Source organism: Mangifera indica, chromosome 10 (assembly GCF_011075055.1).
Source record: "Mangifera indica cultivar Alphonso chromosome 10, CATAS_Mindica_2.1, whole genome shotgun sequence".
Taxonomy (NCBI): domain Eukaryota; kingdom Viridiplantae; phylum Streptophyta; class Magnoliopsida; order Sapindales; family Anacardiaceae; genus Mangifera; species Mangifera indica.
The window spans coordinates 916,755-943,545 of NC_058146.1; the positions used below are offsets into that span (position 1 = coordinate 916,755).

At 33.8% G+C, this 26,791-nt stretch overlaps 6 protein-coding genes and 1 long non-coding RNA gene across 8 annotated transcripts; 2 read left to right on the forward strand and 5 right to left on the reverse strand.

Annotated features, from left to right (window-relative positions):
• Positions 1-1,957: 1,957 nt before the first annotated feature.
• LOC123227229 (putative F-box protein At1g23770) lies at positions 1,958-3,364 on the reverse strand. Its single transcript, XM_044651939.1, has one exon. The coding sequence runs from the start codon at positions 3,295-3,297 to the stop codon at positions 2,275-2,277; it is 1,023 nt and encodes a 340-aa protein (XP_044507874.1). The 5' UTR covers positions 3,298-3,364; the 3' UTR covers positions 1,958-2,274.
• Positions 3,365-4,829: 1,465 nt separating this feature from the next.
• On the reverse strand, positions 4,830-6,287 carry LOC123227232. Its single transcript, XR_006504454.1, has 4 exons — positions 6,012-6,287; positions 5,716-5,931; positions 5,562-5,628; positions 4,830-5,366 (listed from the first exon to the last, which is right to left on the reverse strand). It is a non-coding gene; the product is annotated as an uncharacterized LOC123227232 (long non-coding RNA).
• Positions 6,288-7,663: 1,376 nt separating this feature from the next.
• Positions 7,664-9,322, reverse strand: LOC123227234 (putative F-box protein At1g23770). The gene has a single exon (XM_044651946.1). The coding sequence runs from the start codon at positions 9,071-9,073 to the stop codon at positions 8,096-8,098; it is 978 nt and encodes a 325-aa protein (XP_044507881.1). The 5' UTR covers positions 9,074-9,322; the 3' UTR covers positions 7,664-8,095.
• A 1,467-nt stretch (positions 9,323-10,789) lies between these two features.
• LOC123227233 (F-box protein SKIP22-like) lies at positions 10,790-12,623 on the reverse strand. Its single transcript, XM_044651945.1, has one exon. It carries the CDS (start codon positions 12,515-12,517, stop codon positions 10,943-10,945), a length of 1,575 nt encoding a protein of 524 aa, XP_044507880.1. The 5' UTR covers positions 12,518-12,623; the 3' UTR covers positions 10,790-10,942.
• A 1,395-nt stretch (positions 12,624-14,018) lies between these two features.
• LOC123227473 (pre-mRNA-processing protein 40B-like) lies at positions 14,019-18,824 on the forward strand. The gene is made up of 10 exons (XM_044652281.1): positions 14,019-14,187; positions 14,302-14,343; positions 15,258-15,320; positions 15,880-15,951; positions 16,059-16,397; positions 16,485-16,665; positions 16,803-16,864; positions 17,988-18,057; positions 18,200-18,339; positions 18,462-18,824. Exons 3-6 carry the CDS (start codon positions 15,288-15,290, stop codon positions 16,632-16,634), a joined length of 594 nt encoding a protein of 197 aa, XP_044508216.1. The 5' UTR covers positions 14,019-14,187; positions 14,302-14,343; positions 15,258-15,287; the 3' UTR covers positions 16,635-16,665; positions 16,803-16,864; positions 17,988-18,057; positions 18,200-18,339; positions 18,462-18,824.
• Positions 18,825-19,867: 1,043 nt separating this feature from the next.
• On the reverse strand, positions 19,868-21,728 carry LOC123227472. The gene is made up of 2 exons (XM_044652280.1): positions 20,839-21,728; positions 19,868-20,545 (listed from the first exon to the last, which is right to left on the reverse strand). The coding sequence occupies exons 1-2, from the start codon at positions 21,356-21,358 to the stop codon at positions 20,364-20,366; spliced, it is 702 nt and encodes a 233-aa protein (XP_044508215.1). The 5' UTR covers positions 21,359-21,728; the 3' UTR covers positions 19,868-20,363.
• Positions 21,134-26,688, forward strand: LOC123227471 (ribosomal RNA small subunit methyltransferase E). Of its 2 annotated transcripts, XM_044652277.1 has the most exons (9): positions 21,134-21,268; positions 23,147-23,507; positions 23,597-23,670; positions 24,161-24,303; positions 24,381-24,427; positions 24,536-24,644; positions 24,792-24,853; positions 25,178-25,292; positions 25,871-26,688. In XM_044652277.1, the coding sequence occupies exons 2-9, from the start codon at positions 23,352-23,354 to the stop codon at positions 26,020-26,022; spliced, it is 858 nt and encodes a 285-aa protein (XP_044508212.1). In that variant the 5' UTR covers positions 21,134-21,268; positions 23,147-23,351; the 3' UTR covers positions 26,023-26,688. The 2 variants fall into 2 exon arrangements, with proteins under 2 accessions (XP_044508212.1, XP_044508214.1); XM_044652279.1 differs by lacking the exon at positions 21,134-21,268 and having other exon boundaries at positions 23,068-23,507.
• The last annotated feature ends 103 nt before the right edge of the window (positions 26,689-26,791 follow it).

A 26,791-nucleotide genomic window follows, 5' to 3' on the forward strand; every position in this document is an offset into this window, starting at 1 on the left:
TTAATTATTTATTAGAAATTTTAAAAAATAAAAATTGTATTATATCTTTCTACTTAAATTTAAAAATTCACAATTTTTTCTCATCTAAAATTTAAAAAAGAATAATTTTTTTTTAAGGTTTTTTCCTCTTTTTCCTGGCAAGGATTCATCGTCTCTGGTTGTTCTCTCTCCCATCTTATCTCTCTCTCCTAGCCTCTCTCTGACCATCGATCGATAGAATCCATATGAAAGTCACTTGAAAGATTTTTATACAACTTTTATGTGGATTTTCAAACAATTTCCATCAATCGGTGGTCAAAGAGAGGTCAAGATGGAGAGATAAAACGGGAGAGAAGATGATCGATAGTCAAAGATGGCAGATCATCATTGGAGAACAAAAGAAAAATCCCTATGAGAAAAATTGTTATTTTTCAAACTTTAAAAGAAAATGTATGGGGGATTGTGAGATTTTCAAATTAAGTAAAGAAAATGTGATAAAAGTTTAGTTTTTTAAATTTTTTGGTTAAATAATTGTTTTTCCTCTAATTCTAACTAAGATTTTTAATATAATTTATCTTATAAATAAGTATTTAAGTTTTTAAAAGTTAACTGTATAAATTTGAGTTTTCACTATATCTTGTGTGAGAATAAATCTTTTGGCCATAAAATATTAATAAATTTTTAAAATTTTTAAATCTTTGTATTTTTATTATTAAAATTACAATAAAACTATGTGTACCCACTTTGAGTACACATTTATATGTGTCATCATATGATTGGATGATTTTGAATTAAGCATAAAATAATAACCAATCATATGATGACACATATAAGTGTGTATATATTTGTGTACTTACACATAATATTGCTCTTAAAATTATATATATACATAAAAGGAGAATTAGAGTTTTATATATATATATATTCGAATCGAATTTGAGCCAAATATTACTCAATTTAACTTATTTGTTTCCTATTGGAAACATTGATTTTTGCAATGAATGGATATAAATTATAGGTGATATTCTATGTTATGGTAGATTTTATCGAAATTTTACAATGACTAACTTGGCACTGATGTGGCATATGCAACCTTATTTGCCTTGCCACATCACAGACCTTCCACATTATTCTTAATTTTTTTTTTTTTTAAGTTGCATTTAGTCTATAGAGTTAATCTCCTTTCCAAATTGAAATCGTAGGATCGTAACACTGTTCTGTCTTCCTCTTCCAATGCCTTCATTTCAAAAGAAAATCTCTATGGTTTGCTTTCCCTCTTCAACCACTATTGTCATTTGTATTCTACCACTACCACCATTGTTTAAAGGTCAAAGTGAAACCATAATACCCCATCTCTCACCCACCAATTTTGCCATCTTTCACCACCGACGCTAGGTACCTTCTTCAACCACCACTGACTCGATTAATTAAGATTTGTGGGCTTTGTCCGTTGCAATGAGTTCATGAAACATAATCTTAGTAACAAGCCTAATATAATATTTCTATGATAGGTTTTTATTATCCTTTTGATTTTAGCATAAAAACTTGGAAAGAAAATTTTATCCTTATGAGCATTATTCTTTGCATATGTATTCGCCATAAAATATTAAATAATCAAACAATATGAATTGACTATTTGAAATAACACAAAGTGAGTTTTTTTCTTTGTCGATTGTCTTTATTATTTCAAAAAAAAAATTCTTCTAATATTTTAAACATACAATTAAATATATAAATATTGTATCATTTTGTAATTAATAATTTTAAATTAAAGATAAAATAATATCTAATCATATAATAATATATTATTTATGTATCTAATTATGTACTTAAAACTGTACTCATAACAATGCCCTTTCTTCTTTGCTCCTGTTGGGCTAAGCATTCAGCAAAATGGTAACCCTATCAAAGGATGATTGGAAGTCTGGATATCATATATATATATATATATATATATATATATGCAAATGCAAAGAGCTAAATCACAACATGGCACTACATTAACAAATTTAGAAACCAAACTAATCAATTTTGAGTCCAAGAATATCTATAATTGAAAACAACTGAATAAGGGGTTTTTTGAAATACCAGCATAAACAGCGGTACGCTGATGATTTTTCAATCTACACATCAGTTTGCAGGATGTTGCCAAACTCAACCTCTAAATCCAGCCCTCTCCGAAGCATGTACATTGAAACTTCGAAGAGACTGCGAGTGTGAGTCAAACCATAAGCTTATTCACTATTATTTAGGGCTGGATTCGCGCTGGCTTGAATCCATAATGGTCAACACATTTTACCAGGAAATTTCGTTCCAGATTAAGGTCTGTTCAAGAACATATTCTTGTCGAGTCCAATTCTCAATATCATATTCCTCGCGTCCAAATCGATAAGGGTGCTTCATCTTACTAAAACCATAAGATTCTTTCCAATTACTCATCCCTGGAAATGTTCCAGATCTTCTAAAAGCTTGCATATACTTTCTTCGCAAATCATCTTCAGAAGTCAAATTCCTCAGTTCTGAACAAACACAGGCCACCCTTGCAATATAATCTCCATCAAGCAACCCCACAATCTTGATTTTAATTTCTACAGGTAAACCCATAAAGCAAGGTGGAAGAAGCAAGCCAGTCCCCTCATGAAGATCACTTAAGAGAGGATGCACAAGAGCATCATCGACAAGTTTATGAAACTCAAAAATTTCATTTTCTGGGTATTGTTCAGAAGAAGTGGCATCGATTTTAATCCTTCTTTCGATTATACGACGGCACGCAAAAGCCCAAAGTAAAGGATCAACAAATCGATTTTGATTTAGAATCAGCTGATGTTGCTCCACAGAATCTCTAACAGCTAAAGCACCAAATATGCTTACAGAGTCTTCTGAGTTTTGAAACCTCAAAACAACTCTCTCTACTGCAATAAAACCAAGTTCCAAAAGTTGAGGGAGAGTGTAGCATAAGTACCTGGTGGAAGAAGCCTTATCATCCCAATTAGTAGGAAGACGAAACCCATCAATTTTATTCCCTGAATCAGAATCAAAACAGACAAAACCAGACTGTAACATTATAACATGAATACCCATGATCAAAAGCTTGAAATTATCTGAAAGACTGCCAACTTCTTCCATGAAAACCTTTTCCATAAAAGAGAAAACAGGAGGTAACTTGGGTGGTGGACTAACAAGGTTGTTGATTTCCATGGTTGGAGATACAGATTCATCATCGGATGATAACGCTTCACAGTCGTCTGTATCAGAAGAAACAAGGTTCGGTTCCTGTATGGGGTTACAGTTAGACATAGAGGCTGCCCAGTTACACATCGAGGCTGCCAGGTTTGAGAAAAAATTGCTTCAAGGCAATGGGGTTGAAGTTATCAACACAGATTTTTGCTCTGGGTTGGCCAAAGGACTATTTCGCACCCAAGTTTAAGTGTGTCTCAAAATTACACAATAGAGTTTGAAAAATTTGAAGTCTCACCCATGATGTTATTGTCATTAAAATTCTCGGTTAAAAACAAGGGTAAATTTGTTATTTTATTAATAATATTAAAAAATATAAAATTTATTATATTTTTCTCTTAAGTTTTAAAAACTAATAATATCACCCTAACTAAAGTTTTCTAATTTTGAAAAATCATATTTTCCCTCAAAGTATTTTCTTCATCTTTCTGGTCATCATCTCCGATGTTGACGACTTTCACTCTCTTCCCTAAACCATTGGTTGACTCACGTAGATAAATCTGGAACAAATTTCTTTGTCAAAGACGAAGAAATTGACGAGATCTAGAATCTCTTTGCCTAGGTTTCTTTATTCTTTGCCGACGAAGAGATTCAGATCTCTTCATCATTGTCCTTTCTAAATCACCAGAGAAAGTGGCAAGAGAAAAAGAAAAAAATTCAAAGGCTTTGGGGGTGAAAATATAATTTTTTAAAGTTTAAAAATTTTTAGAATGATGACATGTTAGTTTTTAAAACTTAGAAGAGAAAAATATAATAAATTTTATATTTTTTTAATATTATTAATAAAATAATAAATTTATCTTTATATTTAACTAAAAATTTTTACTCAAATTAATCAATAGATAAAATTTTAGATTTTTTAAACTTTATATGTATATCTTTAAAACCGGACCTAAACTTTGGTGGGAAATAGTCCTTGGGCCTTTTGGGGTTTATCAGGACTTGCCCAATTCAAGCGCTTCTTTGATTTAGCACCCAGATGAGTCCAAGAAATCACTGTCACTAGCGTGAATGAAAACGAAATAAGTAGGGTAAACAACTTGTAAAAAGGGGAAAGACCATTCTTCTTTGGCAAACAGAACAACAGGGGTAGTTTTGATATTTGATTCTTAGCCTTGGCGGCCAAGTAAGCCTAAGAAAGAATATTCGATTGAAATGTGACCCACTCTGAGTGATAATTTTATAGCCAGCCCAGCTACACTGAGAGCGACCTTGAAGGATTTAGCAAATGTGAATTGCCGAGCACTTGGGTCTTTTCCTGTGTTTTGAAACCGGGATGGGACGGGAATCAGCTAGAATTGCGGACCATGCTGGTCGATCAACGTCAATGACTCAATTTTTTTTTTTTTCGGCAATTGATACAACTCAATCAAGGGTGTAATACTATCTGACTTAAGCTCAACTCAATTAATTAGGAACAACTCAAACTTATCAAATTGATGAGTTTTCTACTCAAACTTGAAATAGGTTTAATTGACAGGAACTTAGCTTAAAAAAAAAAATTACATTTTAACTCTTTAATATAGTCCTATCCAAGTCCAATCTAATTCTATCCCTACAAGTTAATAGGCAGATATGGATACCATCATCCAAGGAATAAAATTAACATAATGTGAAAAAAATTTCTGAAAATTTTGTTACGAATAGGATGTACAAAAGTTAGTCGGAGGATTACAAAACAAGAGCTAGCAAAGCTCTGGCAAAAGTTATAATCTGGTAATATTAGCTCAAGCCCCAGCGTGACAATCTGCTATAACAATAGGAAAGTCATCGCAGAAACAGAGAAGATGAAATTCACCGGTCTTCCAGTTAACTTTAAGATCATGGAACTTATCCACCTTATGCAATTTATTTGAACATAAGACACTCTAGCAAACAGTACATGCAACCACATCGCCGCAAAAGAAAAGACCAAAGAAATAATTAATCAACACTACTTAAATGAGCTTCACAAATGAAAATGAAATTCAATTGTCTCAAATTTCTTTTTTCTATACTAAGCATGTTTCTCTTCTTCTTTCCTGGTGACAAAAAACCATCCATAAAAGCTGGTTCTGGGACTTTAGTAGTAAAAGTTGAAACGGAAACTACTTTGGTCGAACACTGGTGCTTCAAACTGGAACATTTGTTCAGCACCGGAACCGTGAAACCTGTAAACACTTGCAGTGAATGACTTTCTTATTCCTTCTAGTGAATAGAATTCAAAAGACAAGCATAGCATTTCCGTCTTAGCTAATAATCACGATTTCAATGAATTTCAGTTCGCAAGAAAATGACAACAAGAATGACATTATGGGAATGAAATTAACAATCATGTGCAAGCATGTTAAGAATTATAGCCTTACCTCAAGAAATGCCTTCAAAATCCACAGGAACGCGAGAATCAGAACTCCATTAACAGAAAAACCCAACCTAAATTTTAACGATTACAATAAAAATCAAAATCATAACCAAAACAAAAAAATAATCGAAGAATTCCTCAAACGAAATGTTTCTTACCACATTGGTCGAGATCGAGACTGGCTAAACGGAGCGTACTGCCTTTCTAGCTCTTCTAGAAATCTTCTTGAACATATTCTCAACAAATCTAACTAACAGATCCAAACTCCTATCTTCCTCCTCTTCTTCCTCTTCATCATCATCGTCGTCATCATAATCTTCGTTACTGATCCTACGGCCCCAATTGCGCGGATCATCCACGAGACTCTCATTTCCCTGCAAGAGATATCAGACCATAAGTTAGTTAAGAAGCATAGAAAAAGAAATGTAGATAGAGAACCGGAGAGAAGAGGAACCTGAGGGAAATTATATATTCTTCTACAAGCTTGGAGAGGATTTAGGGTTCCAAATGTGAGGAATTTAGGATAATTATGAAAGTGAGATTTGTGTTGGGAGAGTTTAAGATTTCACTATACTTGGGTGGGAATAAATCTTTTAGTCTTTTTTATTATTTTTATTCAATCACTTTAGGGGTCGATTAAGATTCAGATTAACTATTTAACTGAATGAAGTTAAGTCTAAAAACTAGATGTACAGTCTAATTAACATAGACTAGCTTGACAAATTCATAAACTCATGATTTATTTCCATCCTAGTTATAATAAAATGTTAAAGTCCTGACTTTCAATTTTCAAATACTCAAAATATTTTTTTATGAGATAATTTTTATTAAAAATTTTAGTTAAAATTAAGGGTAAAATCATTGTTTATTAAAAAAATTTAAAAAACTAAAATTTGCTTTTTTTTTTTTTCTCAGGTTTAAAAACTCACAATTTTTTTTATCTAAAGTTTGAAAAATGATAATTTTTTTCTAAAGAATTTTTCCACTTTTCTCTAGAGAGGATCTGTCATCCCCAACCATCCTCTCTCCTATCTTATTTCTCCCTCTCGACCTCTCTCTAACCACCAATTGATAGATACCAGATGAAAGTCGTTTGAAAAATTTCTATATAACTTTTGTCTAGTTTCCAGGCAATTCTTGTCGATTAGTGGTCAAAGAGAGGCCATGATTAGGACTGGATTCGAGCCGAGCCGAGCTCGGCTTGGTTTATTTATGTGCGGCTCGAGCTCAACTCAGCTCGTTTTCGGCTCGGTTCGGCTCGTTTTTCATATCAAAACGACATCGTTTTGTATATATATAGATCAAAACGACGTCGTTTTGTATAAAAAATTAAAAAAAAAATCTACCGAGCCAACTCGAGCTCGGCTCGTTTCGGGCTCGAACCAAGCCGAGCTCAAACTGGCTAGGCTCGAGTCCAGCCCTAGCTATGATGGAGAGATAAGAGTGGAGGGAAGACGATCGACAGTTAAGGATGGTAGATTTTCATTGAAGAAAAAAGAAAAAACCCTAAAAGAGAAATTGTCAATTTTCAAACTTTGAAAAAAAATATGAGGGGATTGTGAAATTTTCAAATTGAGGGAGGAAAATGTGATAAAAGTTTAGTTTTTAAAATTTTTTAGTTAATAACGGTTTTACTTTTAATCCAAAATAAGATTTTTAATATAAATTATCTTATAAGTGAATATTTGAGTTTTTTAAAATTGATAAGTATAAATTTAAGTTTTCACTATATTTTGTATGAGAATAAGTTTTCGTCCATAAAAATTAATAAATTTTTAAAAATTTTAAATCTTTCTATTTTTATTATTAAAATTATATATATAAATAAAAGAAGAATTAGAGCTATTCGAAGTAACATAAAGTGGGTTTTCCTCTTTATCAATTGCCTTTATTATTTCAAAAAAAAATTCTTCTACTATTTTAAACATACAATTAAGTACATTGAGTGATAATTTTAAATTAAGGATAAAATAATATTTAATCACATGATAATATATTATCTATATATCTAATTATGTACTTAAAACTGTACTCATAACAATACGCTTTCTTCTTTGCTCCTGTCGGGCTGAAAGCATTTAGCAAAATGGTAACCCTATCAAAGGATGATTTGAAGTCCAGATATCATACATATATGCAAATGGAAAGAGCTAAATCATGACATGGCACTACATTAACAAATTTAGAAACCAAACTAATCAATTTTGAGTCCAAGAATATCTATAATTGAGAACAACTGAACAAGAGGTCTTTGAAATACCAGCATAAACAGCAGTATGCTGATGATTTTTCAATCTACACTCCAGGATGTTGCCAAACTCAACCTCTAAATCCTGCACTCTCCGAAGCATGTACATTGAAACTTCGAAGAGACTGCGAGTGTGAATCAAATCATAAGCTTATCCACTTTTATTTAGGGCTGGATTCGCACTGACTTGAATCCATAATAGCCAACTCAAGCTTATTCGAGTTTGTTCGAGATATTGTCAAAGGATAGCCAGTAGACTAACACATTTTACCAGCAAATTTCTTTCCAGATTAAGGTCTGTTCAACATAGATCTCAAGAACATATTCCTTTTGAGTGCAGATCGATAAGGGTGCTTCATCTTCCTAAAAGCATAAAGGTCTTTGCAATTACTCATCCTAGGAAATGTTCCAGATATTCCAAAATCTTGCATAAACTTTCTTCTCCACAAATCATCATCAGAAGTCAAATTCCTCAGTTCTGAACAAACACAGGCCAGCCTTGCAATATCAACTCCATCAAGCAACTCCACAATCTTGATTTTAATTTCTACAGGTAAACCCATAAAGCAAGGTGGAAGAAGCAAGCCAGCCCTCTCATGAATATCAATTAAGAGAGGATGCACAAGAGCATCATTGACAAGTTTATGAAACTCAAAAATTTCATTTTCTGGGTATTGTTCAGAAGAAGTGCCATGGATTTTAATCCTTGTTTCGATCATATCACAGTTCACAAAAAACAAATCTAAAGGGATAACAAATCGATTTAGATTTAGAATCAGCTGATGCTGCTCCACAGAATCTCTAACAGCTAAAGAACCAAATATGTTTACAGAGTCTTCTGAGTTTTGAAACCTCAAAACAACCCTCTCTACTGCAATAAAACCAAGTTCCAAAAGTTGAGGGAGAGTGTAGCATAAGTACCTGGTGGAAGAAGCCTTATCATCCCAATGAGTAGGAAGACGAAACCCATCAATTTTATTCCCTGAATCAGAATCAAAACAGACAAAACCAGACTGTAACATTATAGCATGAATACCCACGATCAAAAGCTTGAAATCATCTGAAAGATTGCCAACTTCTTCCATGAAAACCTTTTTCATAAAAGAGATTATGTTAGACTTAACAGGAGGTAACTTGGGTGGTGGACTAACAAGGTTGTTGACTTCCATGGTTGAAGATACAGATTCATCATCGGATGATAAGGCTTCAAAGTCATCTGTATCAGAAGAAACAAGGCTCGGTTCTTGTACGGGGTTAGAGTTAGACATAGAGGCTGCCAGATTTGAGAAAAAAAATTGCTTCAGGGTAATGGAGTTGAAGTTATTGACCCAGATTTTTGTTCTGGGTTTATCAGGACTTGCACAATTCAAGCTTTTATTATGATTTAGAACTCAGATGAGTCCAAGAAATCACCGTCACTAGCATGAATAAAAACGAAAAAGTGGGCTGAACAACTTGGAAAAGAAGGAAAGACCATTTCTTCTTTGGCAAAATGAACAAGAGGGGTAGTTTTGATTTTTGATTCTAAGCCTTGGTGGCCAAGTAAGTCAATGGAAGAATATACAATCGAAATGTGACCCACCCTGAGTCAAAATTGTATAGCCAGCCCAGCTATACTGACAGCGACCTTCAAGGACTTAGCAAATTGTGAATTGCTGAGTGCTTGGGCCTTTTCCTGTGTTTTGAAACCCGGATGGAACGGGAATCAGCTAGAACTGCGGATCATGCTGGTCAATCAACGTCAATGACTCATAACTTATTTTTGTTCCGTAATTGATACAACTTAATTAAGGGTGTAATATTATTTGACTTAAGCTCAACTCAATTGATTAGAAACAACTCAAACTCATCGAATTGATGAGTTTTCTACTCGAAATAGGTTTAACTGACTTGAAGTTAGCCAAAAAAACAAAAAAAAATTACATTTTAACTCTTTAATATAGTCCTATCCAAGTCCAATCTAATTCTATCCCAAAAAGTTAATAGGCAGATGTGGATACCATCATCCAAGGAATATGGGAATAAAATTAACATAATGTGAAAAAAATTTCTGAAAATTTTGTCACAAATACGATGTACAAAAGTTAGTCAGAAGATTACAAAACAAGAGCTAGCAAAGCTCTGGCAAAAGTTATAATCTAATAATATTAGCTCAAGCCCCAGCGTGACGGTCTGCTATAACAATAGGAAAGTCATCGCAGAAACAGAGAAGATGAAATTCATTGGTCTTCCAGTTACTTTAAGATCATGGAACTGCTCCACCTTATGCAATTTATTTGAACGTAAGACACTCTAGCCAACAGTACACCCAGCCACATCACCGCAAAAGAAAAGACCAAAGAAATAATTAATCAACACTACTTAAATGAGCTTCACAAATGAAAATGAAATTCAATTGTCTCAAATTTCTTAAACGAGCTTCACAAATGAAAATGAAATTCAATTGTCTCAAATTTCTTTTTTCTATACTAAGCATGTTTCTCTTCTTCTTTCCTGGTGTACTGGAGAGGACTGGCAATTGACAACTGAAATTTCTATAACAAACTTGGTCAATATACTAGTGATGTAAAGAAATGTGTACCAACATGTTGTAATACTACTAATTACCAAAACCCAGTAGACTTGGATTAAAGTAACATTATACAACCAAAAGTAAGACCATAAATAGTCCAAATCCCAACTGGCCCGCTGTGACTCTTATTTATTCAATGCACACCTCCCCATATTAGGCTAAGAAAAGAACCCAAGAGTTCCAGAGGAAGGCTAACGTGCAGACATTGGGAATTAGGACACAATTCCATCTGTAATTAGCTTTAAGATGGAAGTCATCACACAAACTCACTTCTAAAATGTAAACACCCAGAATAAAACAGAATATGTTAGAAGTGCAACAAAAGAATTTTACCATATATACGGCTCTAAAAATAAAATTTGCACCGCATACTACCAAAAACCCAGATAATGACTGTGTGAAGTCTCAGAACTACAAAATACTTTATCCATTAAGCAAGCATAAAAAAGAAACTGGCATTTAGCCTCTTAACTGTACTAGCAAATATAACAGGAACGTTACAACTAACATATCCAATATATAACATCTCTTTAAGATAACTCCACAGAACTTGATTTGGACACATTCAGTGCAAACCAAAAGATAGCTCATTATCTCCCAGATTGCAATTTGGAGAAAAACTGCGCCTCCTATTCAATCGAAGAAGTAGCGGGTGGCTGGGGCCAATGGGCTGTCCAATAGGAAAGTGTGTGCCAGAACCTGGCAAGCGCTCATGGTCACCTCCCATCATTGGGAAAAACCCAAGTGGATAAGAATCTCTAATGATTGAGGTGTGAAAAAAAGGCCTTGGCACACGAGTATACTCAGGCAACATCACCCTCTTTCTCTTCTTGTTAGCATCCCAATGGATAGCAAACCTCCCTTTCCAGCTGCTTATACCAGGTTCATATGGTTGATTCCCAAACTCCTCTGCAAACTTTTTCTCCCACAAATCGCTATTTGATGCCAAGTATCGAAATTCCGAACACACACATCCCATCTTAGCAATATCAACACCAGGCAAACACTCCAAAATCTTAATCTTCAGCTCCGTTGGGAGACGCATCAAACATGCTGGAAGACTTAACCCTGTCTTTTCACAAAGGTCTATAAATAATGGCAACGCAAGTCCATCTTTCACCATCTTCCAAAATTCAAACACTTCCTTTTCAGGGCACAAATTCTTAGACTCACCTTTCTCATTCAACTTACCATCCTTTGTCCACACTAAATCTATAATAGGAGCAAACTTAGATTTATTCAAGCAAATCCTATGCAACCCTGAATCCCCTCCAACTAAACAACCATAAACATTAACAAAATGTCCTAAGCTTTGAAACTTCAAAACAATAGATTCAATCACATTATTAGCATTCATATTCAAAATTTCTGGGAGAGTATATGAAAGAGACATTGTAACTGCTGTTGAAGGCCACTCACTGGGTAAACACAAAGAGTCAATTTTCTTACCAGACGCCACATCGAGACCAACAAAACCAGACTGTAATAAAACCGCATGAACCGCAACTACAACGAGCTTGTGAGCACTTGCATCATCACCTAATTCTTCTCTCAGCACCTTCCTTAAAAAGTATGGCTCAGAAGTTCTCTTGCCATCTACATCAATATCCATAGGAAATTCTTGCAATTCTTCAGTTCCTTTGAGATTATAGGGCTCTTCAACAGAAATATCTCGATTTTCTCCAGAAAATTCACAATCACTCGACATGGGTTCTCCTGAATTCACAACAGTTCCCTTAATTTCCATTGATTCCACAACTGTGTTTCCTTGTGTGGCCAATCTACCAGGTGGGTTTTCATTATCTTGACCAGAATCATTTTCTTTGGGCTTGGACTCATGTTGATTTGGAACTAGGGTTTGAGTTGATTCTTGAGGAGCAGAATCCTGTTGAGAAGCAAAAGCCGACGGGTTAAGAGAGTAATAGATAAGGTCCCCGGAGGTGACGCCGAGGGATTCAACGGATGCCTCAGGCACTGGAGCTAGGAGCTCGTCCTTTCTGTTGAGGGAGAGATGGAGAGAAGACGGAGACGAAGAAAAGGACTGCGAGAGAATTTGTGTTAGTTGTTGAAGAGTGCATTGAGAAGGGACTTCAAGCCTCTGGGTTTCTCTGGATTCAACGGATCTAATTCTGAGCTTCATGATGATACTGAATCGGTGATCCTGCCTTAACGATGAAGGAAAGAAAACGTCGAAGAGTGCAGCAAAGATACAACAACGAGATTCACGATTTTGATCTTGAAATAAAATAATTTATACAATCGATTTTGAATTAAAAAAACAAAACAAAATTCAATAAATAACTATTTATATTATCAAATATTTAATTTAATAATAGAAACAAACTTAATTGTAATTAATCATAAATAGAAGCCAATAATTTTTTTTTATATTTAAATTTAAAATATAATCAATAAAATTAAATAAATTTAGTCATGACTCTCAGGTAAATCCAACAACCATCCTTAGATGACAAACCATATTGCTCTCTGGACGTTCATTTTTAATACCTCTTATTGTAACATTAAGAATATACGTACCATGGCTTTTGACGAGAAATTTTAACATAAATTGTGAAAACTAATGGATATAAATAATTTTTTTTTAATTTTTAATTTAAATAATTCAATCACATAATAACATATTAATTTATTTTCTACTCTAATCATCTTATTATCATCAAAACTTAATAAATTTGATGAGAACAAAAGAGATATTCTTACTAATTGCAAATGTGCATTAACATTAGCAGTTGAATAATACATGGTAACATTGATAAAATCTAATTATTTATGGTAATAATTAATGATTACTTTCTAATTAATGACTAATTAATTGTAATATCAATATGAAAACAACAATACAACCCAAATATGATATTAATACCTAAAATAAAAATAATAAGAACCAGGTTTACATTTTTTTTTTTAATCTGGATCAAGGCATTGATTGGTTAAGGAATTTGCATGAGTTTTAATTGATCCGATCGATTCAATTAATATTTAAGTTGATATTAAATCGTATTGATACATATATTAAAATAACTAATTATTTTAAAGTATTGTTTGATCTATAAAATTATAAATCATATCAAAACCTACAAACATAATTGACTCTATTAAAGTTTCATGGGAAGATTATCGAATTAATAAAAAATGGCTTGTAAGAAAAAGATAAATTTGTGGGTCAAATATAAAGCTTCATATTTTATGAGCCAATACAACTCGATAGCCCTTGATACAATAGAGCATGAAGCTCATTATGCTTTATTCGGTTTGATATAATGTAATCGTGGTTGACTCTGATTGGATTGATAAAAAATTAAATAAAAATTATAATAATATATAATTAAATAGAATTATAGTATGTTGATAGAATTATAATATATAGTGCATATTTTTTATAATATGAAATGCTTTTTACCTCTCACTTAGCTAATTTAATGACAAATTATATGAAAATTAAAATTTAAAACAATACACGCATCAAAATTTTACTAATATGGATGCCAATGATTATTACATGATAGTTTATCTTTAATTAAATTGATAATTAATAAAATTATTTATACATATTTTAAATATATAAATTAATATTTGATTATATAATTGTTTAAAAAAAAAAGAAAATTGTACATATAGTTGACAATAAAAAGAGGGAAAAGAGAACGAAACAAGAGGAGGTCGCTCAACCAGGGTGGCGCTCTGTCTCTTTACTTCTTCCGGACTGTTTCAGTTTCAACTGTCCAATCAACCAGCCGGAGGAGCTTGAACTCTTATGTGCTCCTCTGCTTTCTACTTTCAGTTTTACTTGTATAACCTTCTTTTTCCGTTTTCCTTGTTTCATTTTTTGTGTGTTTCTGAACAATACATAGTATCCTAAACTTTTATCTGACCTGATTATTTGCTTGTTTATTGTTCTTGAAGGATGTAATTACTTAATCAGGAGTTGTTGAATTTGTGTTTAAGGTAATAATTCGGTTATTTTCTTTTATTTTTCTAGATTTAACGTCAGGAACTGATATGAGTTCCTTTTTTTCGAGAATTTCATGATGGTTTTATGCTTGTTTAGGCTACTTTGTTTTTACTTCAACGTCGTTGGATTAGTCATAGTTTAGATCGCGTTGGTTTAACACATTTTCTGTTTTGGAATGTATGCGAATTTGATTAAGAGTTTTGAGGTATATTCAGTTTAATTATGCGTGTCTTTGTAGGAGAGGTGTTTCCCTTTCTCATTTTGTTATTTATGGGATGGAATTAGTGATTAACGTGCTGGTTGTTTTGCTTGAAGGGTGAGGAAAGTGGAGGAGCTGTAATATTCCTGAGACAATTGCATGTTGAGTTGGTATTAGTGTGATAATGAGGAGGAATAGAACTAAAACATGGAGTTTTATACCTGTCTTTTTGGATGTTTTTCTCATGTTTCATGATAATTGTGTATGTCATGGCAGTTGAATTGGTTAATTGTTGTCTTTTTTTGAATGGTATGGTGGAGAAGTATTCTATTGGGCTGTTGGCAACATGTTATTTCAGGAATACAACATTTTTTTCATGTTTGTGTTCAATTAAGTTGCTATGTTGTTGTTCTGATTGCTCTCTCTTCGGGAATTTTATTAATGCATAATTGAGAACTACTTTTTTCCTTGTTACACCTTGCCACACTTAGGTTAGAGTACTAAGTATTTGTTACAGTTATCATTTGATCATATTTTTTCATGTATATCGTGAAGTCTCATATCTTCCATTTTTTTCTTCTGATGCAATGTTACATGATAGTCAATGACTGAGTTCTTATCATATCATATCCTTTTGTTTATTTCATCTATCTTATAATGCTAGTTTAGGGATCACCAACCTGATAGAAATATTTGTTGGTTTTGTAGTGATTCGCAGAGGCCCACTACGTGGCTGAAATGGCCAATAATTCTCAATCTTCTGGTGTACAGGTAGTTTGTTAAGATGGATCTTAAAATTCTAATAAGCATTCAACCTATCTACTTGCAATTTGTTTTGCATGACATTTTCAAAGCTTAAGTTTCTGAGGTTAATCATATAAGATTAAGGTATTATGCTTTTTTTTAGTATATATTTTCCTAATACAATAACTGATTGATAACCTTTTTAAATTAAACATGAAACTAGTAACATATTTTTTAAAATCTTTAATTTTTGCTTCAATCAAGTTATATTTTAGAGTATGCCTACAAAATGTTTCATGAACTTAAGATACGGACCATATGTGCAAAATTATCCACCTCCAGCTGAAAGTGGCTAATTTTTTTTGAAACCATATTTATCAGTGGAGTTGAATAGATTTTACTCTGGAAACTAGTCTAAGAAATTTATTTATCTTTTCTCTCTCTTTTTGTATAACTAGATGATCATTGACATTCTATGATATTGTTATTTATCTTATTAATTTCTATAAGGTGTAATGTAGCTTTTTTGTTATGTATAAGGCTGCAGAATTTGTCTCTAGTTAATTTGTTTTCTTTGCCATGGAAGATGCCTCATCAACCACCACAGGCTGGTGTTTTGGATCCTCCTCGAGGTTTTATTCCACCCATGCCACTTCAGGTAATGCTTTCATTTACCTTAGTGTGTTGAAACCATTCAACATTAATTGATGTAAACCTTGAGACTTTCAATCAGTTAGTATCATTATTGTTGTTGTTATTTTGCAGTTTCGGCCCTTGGTTCCAGCACCGCAGCAACAACAGTTTATGCCAGTGGCTCCTCAGCATTTTCAGCCTGTTGGACAAAATGTTCCTTTATTGAATGCTGCAATGTCATCTCAAACTCCACAGCCCCAGTTTCCACCATTGATGCAACAGCTACCAGCAAGACCTGGCCCATCAGCACCTAGCCATCTTCCAACGCCACAGCAGGTAATATCATTTCCAAATTCGCAGCCAGTTCACATCACTGCTGGAGCATCACTACCCCAGCCTAATGCACAAGCTCCTAGTCTCTATCCGCCTGGTTCAGGTGCCCTGGGAAGACCTCTTTCTGCATCATATACTGTAAGACAATTAATTTAGTGCAATCTCATAGTCAACTGATATGATTTGCTTTGGTCTTATATCCTTCATTTAATTGTTTCATTGCAGTTTGCACCATCTTCATATGGTCAAGCTCAAATGACTGTTATTGCTAGTGCTGGAACTCAGTATCAGCTTCTATCTCAAATGAGTGCTCCTGCTGGAGGACAAACAGGTGCATCTGGTAGCCAGAGCAGTGCTTCTGCATCAAGCTCGTGAACAACCCATTGTTACCACTGCCCCTGTACCGGTCAGAACCGTTACCACAAAATTGTCTCTCCCTTTCATGTTCTATGCTTATTAGATGCCTATGACATTAAATACCATTTGCGCAAATCTCTTGATGTTGTCTTCATTCGTAAAAAAATTTATGCATCTACTTTTCAGCCTAAGCCTACTGAAGGAGCCCCAACAGATTGGACAGAGCATTCTTCTGCCAATGGGAGAAGGTATTTTATTAAAAAATTGTGGCTGATCTAAGTTGTACTTTTCTTTGTATGGTGAGTTATGCTGTTTTAACCTTATGGTTGTAGCAAAAATTGCCAAAACAAGATCACAATGTTCTATTAGTTACTTTTAAGAGTTATTGCATTAGAATATGAACACCTACTACTTACCAAAATAAAAAAGAACAAGAATATGAACACCCATTCAGTGTGTGGCTAGTGCACAATGCTATCACTAGCTAATTCTCCATCCTGAATTAGCTTCTTTACTTGTTGCATTAAGAAAATTGTGTGCCAATTTGAGGATTTCATAAATTTTAGAGTCTGGTTTTGATGCTCTGGCATTTAGGTAAAAATTTGAGAATATTGAAACACCAATGAAAGAGATGACTACAGATTCCCTGGGATTTCCTTTTATTTCTATTTCTTTTTTATCTTTGGTCATATTTCCTAAAGCCACTAAAGCATGGAAAAGGAAAAAATGTAAAGGAGGCCCAAAGGGGCAGTCTGGCTTGGGTGGAGTTACTCGTTACCCAATAAATGTAAAGGAGTTATATATTCCCTCGTGATGCTGCATCTGCATATTAGTTCATTCCATCATTAGAAACTTTGGCTGGTGACAGTTGCCATTATTAGGTGTTCACTGTTGCAATAATTTAGCAAAAATCTTCATTCTTATTGGATGCTATTTAATTTATAATGGAGTAGTTAACTGCTATTTTTTGGACAAGGGATGTTTATATCAACCTCTTTTGAGGACTTAAGGTTTCGTTAATACACTGGCAGATTCCAGGAGTTCCAAAATGTTCAAAAAGATTTTTCCCGACAAAATCATCCTGAAGTTCATTTAAATTAATCAGAAACCTTATTTTGACTTTGGTAAATTTTGTCAGAAACCGTCCCCACAAGTGTGGACATTAATGAAGAACTAACACAGTGGACCTACTTTTATTTTTTAACAAACCTCACTGAAGGTTGAAGTGTATTCTTGGATGTATCAATTCTTTCAAATATGAGTTTATTTTAACTACAACAGTACCTCCTTTATGTTTTTTCTTATGCATAATTTGCATTTTGAATTCATTTTATTTTTAGTTTACTGAACATAGTTCTGTATTTCATGTAGATATTACTTCAATAAGAGGACAAGACAATCTACTTGGGATAAGCCATTTGAATTGATGACACCTATTGAGGTGAGTCATTATTGCCTTTACTGAAAGTTCTTGTTAGTGGCACATTACACTAGCGTATAGTTTATTTTGTGGACTGTGTATTTTATTTTACATTTGCATGGCAATGATAAGAATATGTTGATACTGAAATTCATTTCTTCAGCGAGAAAAAATCGTTGAAAGACAATGATAAGAAACATCGGGAGTGGCATCAAAGTTCCCATGATAGCTTGAATGAAAATGAAAAAGATCAATCTAAGAAACTCTCAGAGGCATAACAGTGATCACAAAAAGTCAAGAAGGGTATGATGATTATTCCATCTCTGTACGAGAAATCTTGAGACAAAAGTTTGCTCTCCTAAACATGGATATAACTCCCTTTTTATTTTTTATCTTTTTTTTTTGTTTGGCTTTACATGCTGCAGCATGCAACAACACCTGAGTCAGAAGATGAGAGCAGACATAAAAGGCATAAGAGAGGCTACCTTAATGGTTCTCGCAAAAGTGGCAGTCATGAAGACCTTGAGGATGGGGAATTTGGTAGGGAGGGTGAAAGTTGGTAGTTATCTTATCCTGCCAATTTCTCATAATTTTTCACTTTTTTTTGCCTTTTTACTGTAATCAATATTTGAAAGAATTTTGTTTAATGAATCAAATTCAAGTACAAGACTTGAAGTATATTGTGGTCATTAGTATGCAGTAGATTGTTGGTTAGGCAGCTAACATCTGTCTAATTGTGATTTTTAATGTTTAATAAATATCTATAGGTATATCTTGTTAGTTATCAAGCTTCTCATAATCCTGTAAATTGAGTTCAAACCTTGATTGTTATGAAATAATGGTTTTTTACACAAATGATAATTGCTTATTAAGGAATCTCTCTTGGTATTAATAAATTTGAATAAAGGTTTGTTATAACTGTTGCCAGCCAGTAGAACTTAAAAGAACGCATGATATAATTGTCTATTAAAAACAAGGAAAATAAACAAAGTTTCATGTTTTATGTTCTTTCTGAAACTATTTGTCTTATCTAGCTTGCCCATTCCGTTGATTTCTGTATTCTGCATTGGGGGGAAGCAGGTTAGAAAATTTGCAGAGGTATTTTAGGTTAGTGTATGTCTACACATTAGAAATGGCTTACATAAAATTGCTAATCATAATTTTCTGGGTGCATATGTTAGAAGTATGTTGATCTGATGGGGGTGCGCTGAGGGGGAGGTGTTTTGTAAATTTGCTTATTCTATTTATTCAATAGAAGTTTTAATAGGACAGCTGAAGTTGCTAGTTATATCAATTAGATGGGTGATTGTTGGCTTTTGATATGAAATTTTTTTGGCTGGTTGTTTGCATCACAGTACTTCTTGGTTGCGTGAAATTATTGGTCAGGCTAATGATGTTATGGTTCAGAGACTTGCATTCAATCAACTCCTTACAATTGAATTTCTTTGAAAGCTTTATAATGACACCTTTTCGAATGTTCTTTGTTGACTTTAGTCAGCTTCTTGTCGGGAGAAACTGTTTTTAGTTTTAAATTGGTGGATATATCCCTCTTGAGTTTTTTAATTTCTACAGAGTAAGGTCAATTTGTGGTTTCCAGGCTCAGGTTTTAGTCTCTGCTTACTTGAATAAACTTATTGAATCTGTTTTTGTTTTCGTTACCACCAGCAGCATGTAATCAATATGATTGGTTAACCATAGTGGATAGTGCCTTTTTCCCAGCAAATTTTTACTTCTTTACAAAAAGAACAGCAAAAAAAAAAAAAACATGGTTTGGGACTGAGACTTTTCATATCATATAATTATATAAATTTTTCTTCTTCTATTCACAGTGTTTTTCCATAAATAGTCCTAATATAAACCACACCAACAATGTTCATGCACAATAAAATTATACATGCATATTACATATGCGAATATATATTATGCTATCATATACAATAAATACAAGGAACTCTCTGAATGGTGCTACACTTGGCTGTTTTAAGGATAGTAGTATCAACCATTAGTTACCGTCTCTCAGTTTATCAGTACCTCTGATCAGAGGCTCAGAGCTAGTCAATTTGTTTGCCAATAATCTCATCGATGATGGAATCTTCAACCCCTCTACCTATCTTCCCTTTCAACTAGATATAATTACATTCTTCCGTGTATGATTGCCAGATTTTCCGAAGCTGGTTGCATTCATAACATTTAGTTGTTGCTTTCCTTACAAGTAGAGTTGCTTACTGTTTCTTTCTAGCTTTTCAACACTCAATAATGTGTAATCCCTTCAGTGTTCCATTCATTGTAACATAGTTTCATGAAAGTTTTTGTGCCACAATCAAATGTCAACTGCTTGATTTGTTGCAAGACTTTTTCTTCTTGGTTGAAGGACCTAACCATACTATGTCTTTTGCTTCTGTAAATCCTGCTTGGATGCGTTTTCCAGGCTTTGGTGATTTACATATAAGAGCTGAGAAGGTGGGCTGACCTTCAGCTTGGATAAGAATACGGCTTGATGTTGAAGGTCCTGTTTCATGGAACACCACCGCAGGTCATTGCAATTTATAATTGATATATAGTTCACTGAATTATGAAATCTATTGTATGTTTTGTGCAATTAAATGTTTCTTCTAAATAACTTGGTGAACCTCTTTTGGATGTTAGTTCTTGTAATACTCTCACTAGGCTCAGTTGCTTGCCATCATCCATGCTGCCCCTTAATTGGTGTATATCTGTTGTGGGCTGTTAACTTTATAATGAACTTAAAAAAACATCAAACTACGGAGATATCGATCATGGCTCATATGTATCTTTTCTTACCTTTTTTTCCTTCAAAACGTCTAACATTTAAGGCTTGAGAAGTTTCTGTGCAAAGTGAGCGATTGTGAGGTTCACAATGTGGGTTTGCTTCTGGAGCTTCACAATCTAATGAGGTACTCAATGCGGTTACATTGCTTACTGTTGAAAACCAGTTTGTTTCTGCAATCTGCTGGATCAAATCGATTGTCTCAGAAATAAGTTTATCTTTTACAGCTTTATTGCAAGTTGAGAGCCGCTGCTGCTGCTGCTTGTCATTTGGTGTAATGAGTTTGTGTAGCATCCACTTCAGGGTCTTCAAAGTGTGTAAAATCCTCTTCTTGTTCGATCCATGACTGCATGATTCTTTCAGGTTTTCTGTGGATGTGGTGAGGCAGCAACTATTTCCTTCATCGGAGCTTGAACTTTTCCTCAAATATTGTCTTTCCAAAAGGTACGTGTTTAATTTAAAAGGCTCTTGTTGCTCTTGTAGATACTCCTTGAGCTGTTTTACAAGTACTGTCTTCAATGCAGAAGTAGCCATTGAACCTAACTTTGTGCTTTTAGAACAGAGGAGAGAAAAGATAGGAATAAATAGACAGGGAATTAAGATGGAAGATTAGAAAATTAGTTGCAGTAGTATAAAAAATTTTGAAAGGACATGTATGTGGCTGGCTGTCACCTTGAGACTAATAAGTAGATGGAGCTAGCTTAGCTAAAAGGAGTTGGTGGAGCCTTTAAAGGAGCTTCTGCTATAATTAGGACGTGGTGGAAGGCATTCTTGTAATGAATTGGGGACACCCAAAAGTTGAAACTAGGCAATCTTGTCAAATAAAATATTCATAAATTGAATGTAGTTGATCGGGGCAAATTACATCTTGATTTTTTTCTTTTGCAGTTGTTAGGACTTTGAACCCGAGTCCTAACAATCGGATGACAAGTAAATCATGCCAAACAATTATACTTGGTTATATATTTTTTATTTTTTAATTTAATCTATTTAATATTATAAGGAAAAAAAATTTGCAATTGCTAGAATCACTAGGTCACAAGTCTATTTGGTTTGAGAACGTTGTACCCATAATTATTGCTTACGCAGGTACCTAAATCTCTTCCTTACCCTTTTCTTTGGACCCATATAGTTATAAAATTTGATTTACTAGAATTTTTTATTTATCATGTGGGCGGGGCTTTGATGTAAGTTCCTTGTTTGTTTGGGTAAAGTAGGTGTTTGACAACGAAGAGACATCCTTTGGATGCATTTGCATTCTTTTTTTACATTTAAAAAAAGTTTAAGAAGTCTATTAGGAGCTGCGGTGGCAATCTGATAATTTTATCAATTTTCTTTGTTGATAATGTGATTATATGTTACTTCTCTAATCATATGATAATATATTAATGTTTGTACTTATTTTGTATATATTATTAATGTACGTAGTATTATTCTAATTTTACAAATGTCGATAGTGAAATGCAAACAATATATCAAAATCACCACTTAGGTCTACAATCGAGTTTGGGCCTGAGCTTGGTTTGATTGGGATTTAGGGAGATTTGGGCTTGAGTTATGACTTATTGGCTTGAGTTTGAGTAAAAAAAGTAAAGTTAAATTTTGTAATTGATGCAATTATCTTATATTTACAGTTTAAATATAAGATTTTAATTTGTAATAGTTTATTGATATTATTCTTGAGACTTGAGTTGAACTGCGAGGAACGTCTCCAAGCATCATTCAATATGTCTGGTCCGCTTGTTGAGTTTAGCCTTTGAACCGTAAGATAATGTTAATAGATTTGTGGCCCGAATGGCTATTTCCCACCCAAGATTTGACGAAACCCCAAAATTTTATCAAGTTTGAAATGTTTAAATTTTCATTCCATAACTACTTCTGCCAATTCCAAAGAACACATTATGAAAACATTAAAGAATAGGCAATTACCGACAACATAATTGGTTATCATCTTCAGGCAAAATACAAGTTTCTTTTTAAGAAACCATATTCGAAGCTTAAATGAGCTAACTAGAAGTGAAAATTAAAGAGAGCTCATTATAGGTGGAATTTTGATTGTTTTTCAAACTAGAGGGTCGGAACATTTTATTCCTTAAACTTATGTAACTTGGTAGATAAATTAATATTAATAGATAATATATTATTATATAATTAAATAATTAATTATTTTTGAATTGTTTCCGATTAATGTGAGCGAGCCTAGCACACCATGATAATTATATCAAATTTTATGTAGGCGCCAGATTAACAATGTTATGTTCAAGGCCAGGCCAAGCCTCCGAAGCAAAATTCTGACCGTAAAAAATCATTTATTTTGTCCAGGCATATCATCGAACAGCTGGCATGCAAGTATACATTCTCAGCTCTCATACAAAAGCCACAATTTCAATTCCAGTCAAAGCCGCAACGTCATCGTATCGGTTCGATAGATAAAATGACCTCATTTTAAAAGCTGCATTTGAGGATCATTGGCATTTCCCAACTACATTCTTCATCAAGAGAAACTGGACGGCGAGACTTGGCACAGATGCGAAGCTTTGCGGCCGCAGTACGACCTTGTTTTGTTCAGCTGGTGAACCGTCCACCGTTTAGAATAAGAGCATTTTCTCGTTCATCCGATTACCCTAACCAATCACGCGGTTCTCTTCCTCGCTTCTTCTCCCAAGTTCTTCCTTCTTCCAAGGCAATCGATTTTCTATTTCCTTCAAGCCATGAACACATTTGTAAAATCATTCTTTTTTTAAAATTATTTTTTGGTGATAAATGGTGCAGGGAGGCGTTGTTCGCGTAGATGGAGATGAATTTTGGCATATGACTAAAGTCTTAAGGTTGACCACCAACGACAGGTACACTCTTAGTTGTAGAGTTTTGTAGGCCAATGTTTCCGTACCCGAACCAAACATTGACCCAATGAAAGATCCTGTCCGAGTCAACCGGTGGTCGGACCTATCCGACTGATGATAACATTAAAAATAATATTGAAAGTAATTTTGTTTATTTAATTATTAAATATGACATTTGAATACATCAGTCTTAAAATATGTAGAGTAAAAAATAATCAATGTGTTAAATGGGATACTTTGTCAGGTGCTTCGGGCAAATTTCTCTAATTTTTTACTTTGAGTTCTTGTTTTCAAAACATTGGTGTAGACACTTGTTTGATGTGTGATTCAATACTATATATATATTTTTTAACGCAAGAGAACATAGAGAAATTTTTTGTTCAAGAACTCTAAATTTTATTCCAGGGTGTTTGACCAACTTTGTTCTGGTGAATGATTTTTTTAGTTGTGTTATAATGAAGATCTATGCTCTTTGCTAAATTTTAAATGTAAGGGTAGAGCTTTTCAATGGGAAAGGAGGTTTGATACAAGGTTTTATACAAAGGATTGACTGCACAGGATTGGATTTTGTGGCACTGGAGGATCCAATTGTAGTTCTTCCTCAAACTACACAATGGCATGTGTTTGCTGCTTTTGGTAAGTATTTGTTCTTTGGAATAACGGGTCTGGACTTTTTTTTTTTTAAAATTCTGATTGAAACTGCTCCTGTTTAGGTACTCTTAAGGGTGGTCGAGCTGACTGGCTTGTGGAGAAATGCACAGTAAGTGTTAAATATATTCATGGATATTATATGTTTAGAATGTTGAAATGCTTTTTGGCTATGGTTGTTTCATGGCTTCTTATCATTACTTTCTTTGTACTGCCCTAGGAGCTTGGAGCTCATAGTGTAACCCCTTTGCTGACTGAACGTTCACCTGCAATCTCAGAAAATCGAGTGGACAGATTGCAGCGTGTTATCTTTGCAGCATCTAAACAATGTAAATAGATGATACTTTAGTTTTTCAATTTTACTATTGTATTTGGGTGGCTGAATCTGTTCTAATTCCACTTTCAAATTTAGGGAGGTATCTGAAGTAATATATTCTCCTTTTGTTTTCAATCACTTTGCCATGGTTCCATCACAGGTCAACGGTTGCATGAAATGGCTTGGAATCCTCCTATGAAAATTGATGGCCTTTTACCTCTTGTAAGTTCTTCTTTTCTACTTCTTGCAACTAAGTGGTTTGGCATTTTCTTGGATTTAGGGTCACCGATGTAATATTTATGTGACGCCTACGTGAGTAGCTAATACCTTAGCAATAGAGTGATTAGTGATTCTATCTAAAGGATGATCATGATTGTAGAGTGTAGATTTAGTATTGCTTTGATAAATTATTAAAATACATTGGGTGACATGTGCTTGAATTGAATCATTGGAATGATGATGCTTTGATGCAGTTAGCTGTTTAGCATGTATTTCTTCTCCTCCTAGCCTAATTTGTTGCACTTACATGTATTTTGCATTATATAGGTTGCCCAGTCAAAGCTATCTTTTGTTGCATTAGCAGAAGCTACTCCACTTGTCAGTGCATTGGCTTCATCAAGAAAAGAATCTAGTGGGCTGATAGTTGTTGGACCAGAAGGGGGTTAGTATAAATTTGTGTATGTAGTAGAAAGCATATCAGGGGAAGTTTAAACTTTTTGAAACCTATATGTATAGAAGTTCGTGTTTTGATCCATATTGGAGGAATCAAATATATATGGCTGCTACCTCAAACAAGTTGGCTGCTTTTTTTCTTCCTCTGATAGTGTAATATTATTGTTGGATGAGGTCATTAAAGCTTTTCGTGATCTTAATGTAGGTTTCCACTTCTTCAGTAAATATTTTGAAGCATGAACATATTTATCATTTCTGAATCTTCTTATGGTTGCCCATTGCCATTGTTTGGTTTATACAAATTATCAGTGTCATTGTTGCCAAAGGCGCTATTTCTGCTTAAGTGGAGAAAATGGAAAACATTATTAAGTTAGCCTTTTTTGTCCACCATCAGCAATGCAGTTTGATTCCAACTTAGACACTATATTACTTTTTGTTTACAAGACATTGCTTTTATTTTTAATTGTTTTATCAAGTATTTGCCGGTGTTAAAGTCTCTCAGTTGTTAGATGTAGCTAATAATTCGATTATATAAATTGATGACTCTGTTTTCTGTAAATGCGTTAGACTTCACTGAGAAGGAGGTGGATATGATGATGAAAGCAGGTGCTACAGCTGTTGGTCTTGGGCCACATCGCTTGCGTGTTGAAACTGCAACAATGGCTCTTTTAGCAACTCTAATGTTATGGTCAGACTCTCAGCAAACATCAAACTCTTAATCAATCTTTCAGGTGTATCCCTTTCATTCTTGACATTTTCCATCTAATTCCTTGCTAGATGGGTAACATTTTTTTTAGACAATGGCTAAATGTACTGAGATTACATTTTGCTTTTGTATGGGATCTAATTGTGAGTTAATGCAAAAACATCTTACAGCAGGCGGAATTGGCGGAGAGAGATGAGTATGAATAATTAAGTTTACTTTTAGCCAATATCTGGCCTTTTTACTTTAATTTGAGCTGATTGACTATTAGAGGGGAATTATAAACTGTCCATCTTTTGGGGGGCCCATGTGCACCTGATGCATCAGTCCATTAGCTGAATCAGACAATTGCAAGGCTTGGGCTGAGGTGTTGCCACAAGAACTGGGCTTGTTCATCTATGCCTCTGACCAACTGGATTTCCCATGAATAAAACATAAAATATAATTTTAGCCTACACAACCTATCAACTGACTAGGCTTCGATTTGATATGTATTAGATCATAAGCTCTTTTGTTCACATGACAGGCTTGGAATGGCGATTGCATTGCTAACTTCTTGTTACTGTAAACTAACAGGATTTTGATAAATATTTAGATGGAAATATTGTATTATCATAAAGATGTATTAAGCTTGTTCTCTACACGTTGATTCCTCTATGCACCATACCATTTTTTATTTTTATTGTTAGTTTTTTTTTTTCCTTTCAGTAATATTTGAACATATGTATTGATATATTCATCATACATCAAAACGTCTTGCATTTTCTGAATGATCAATTAATTCT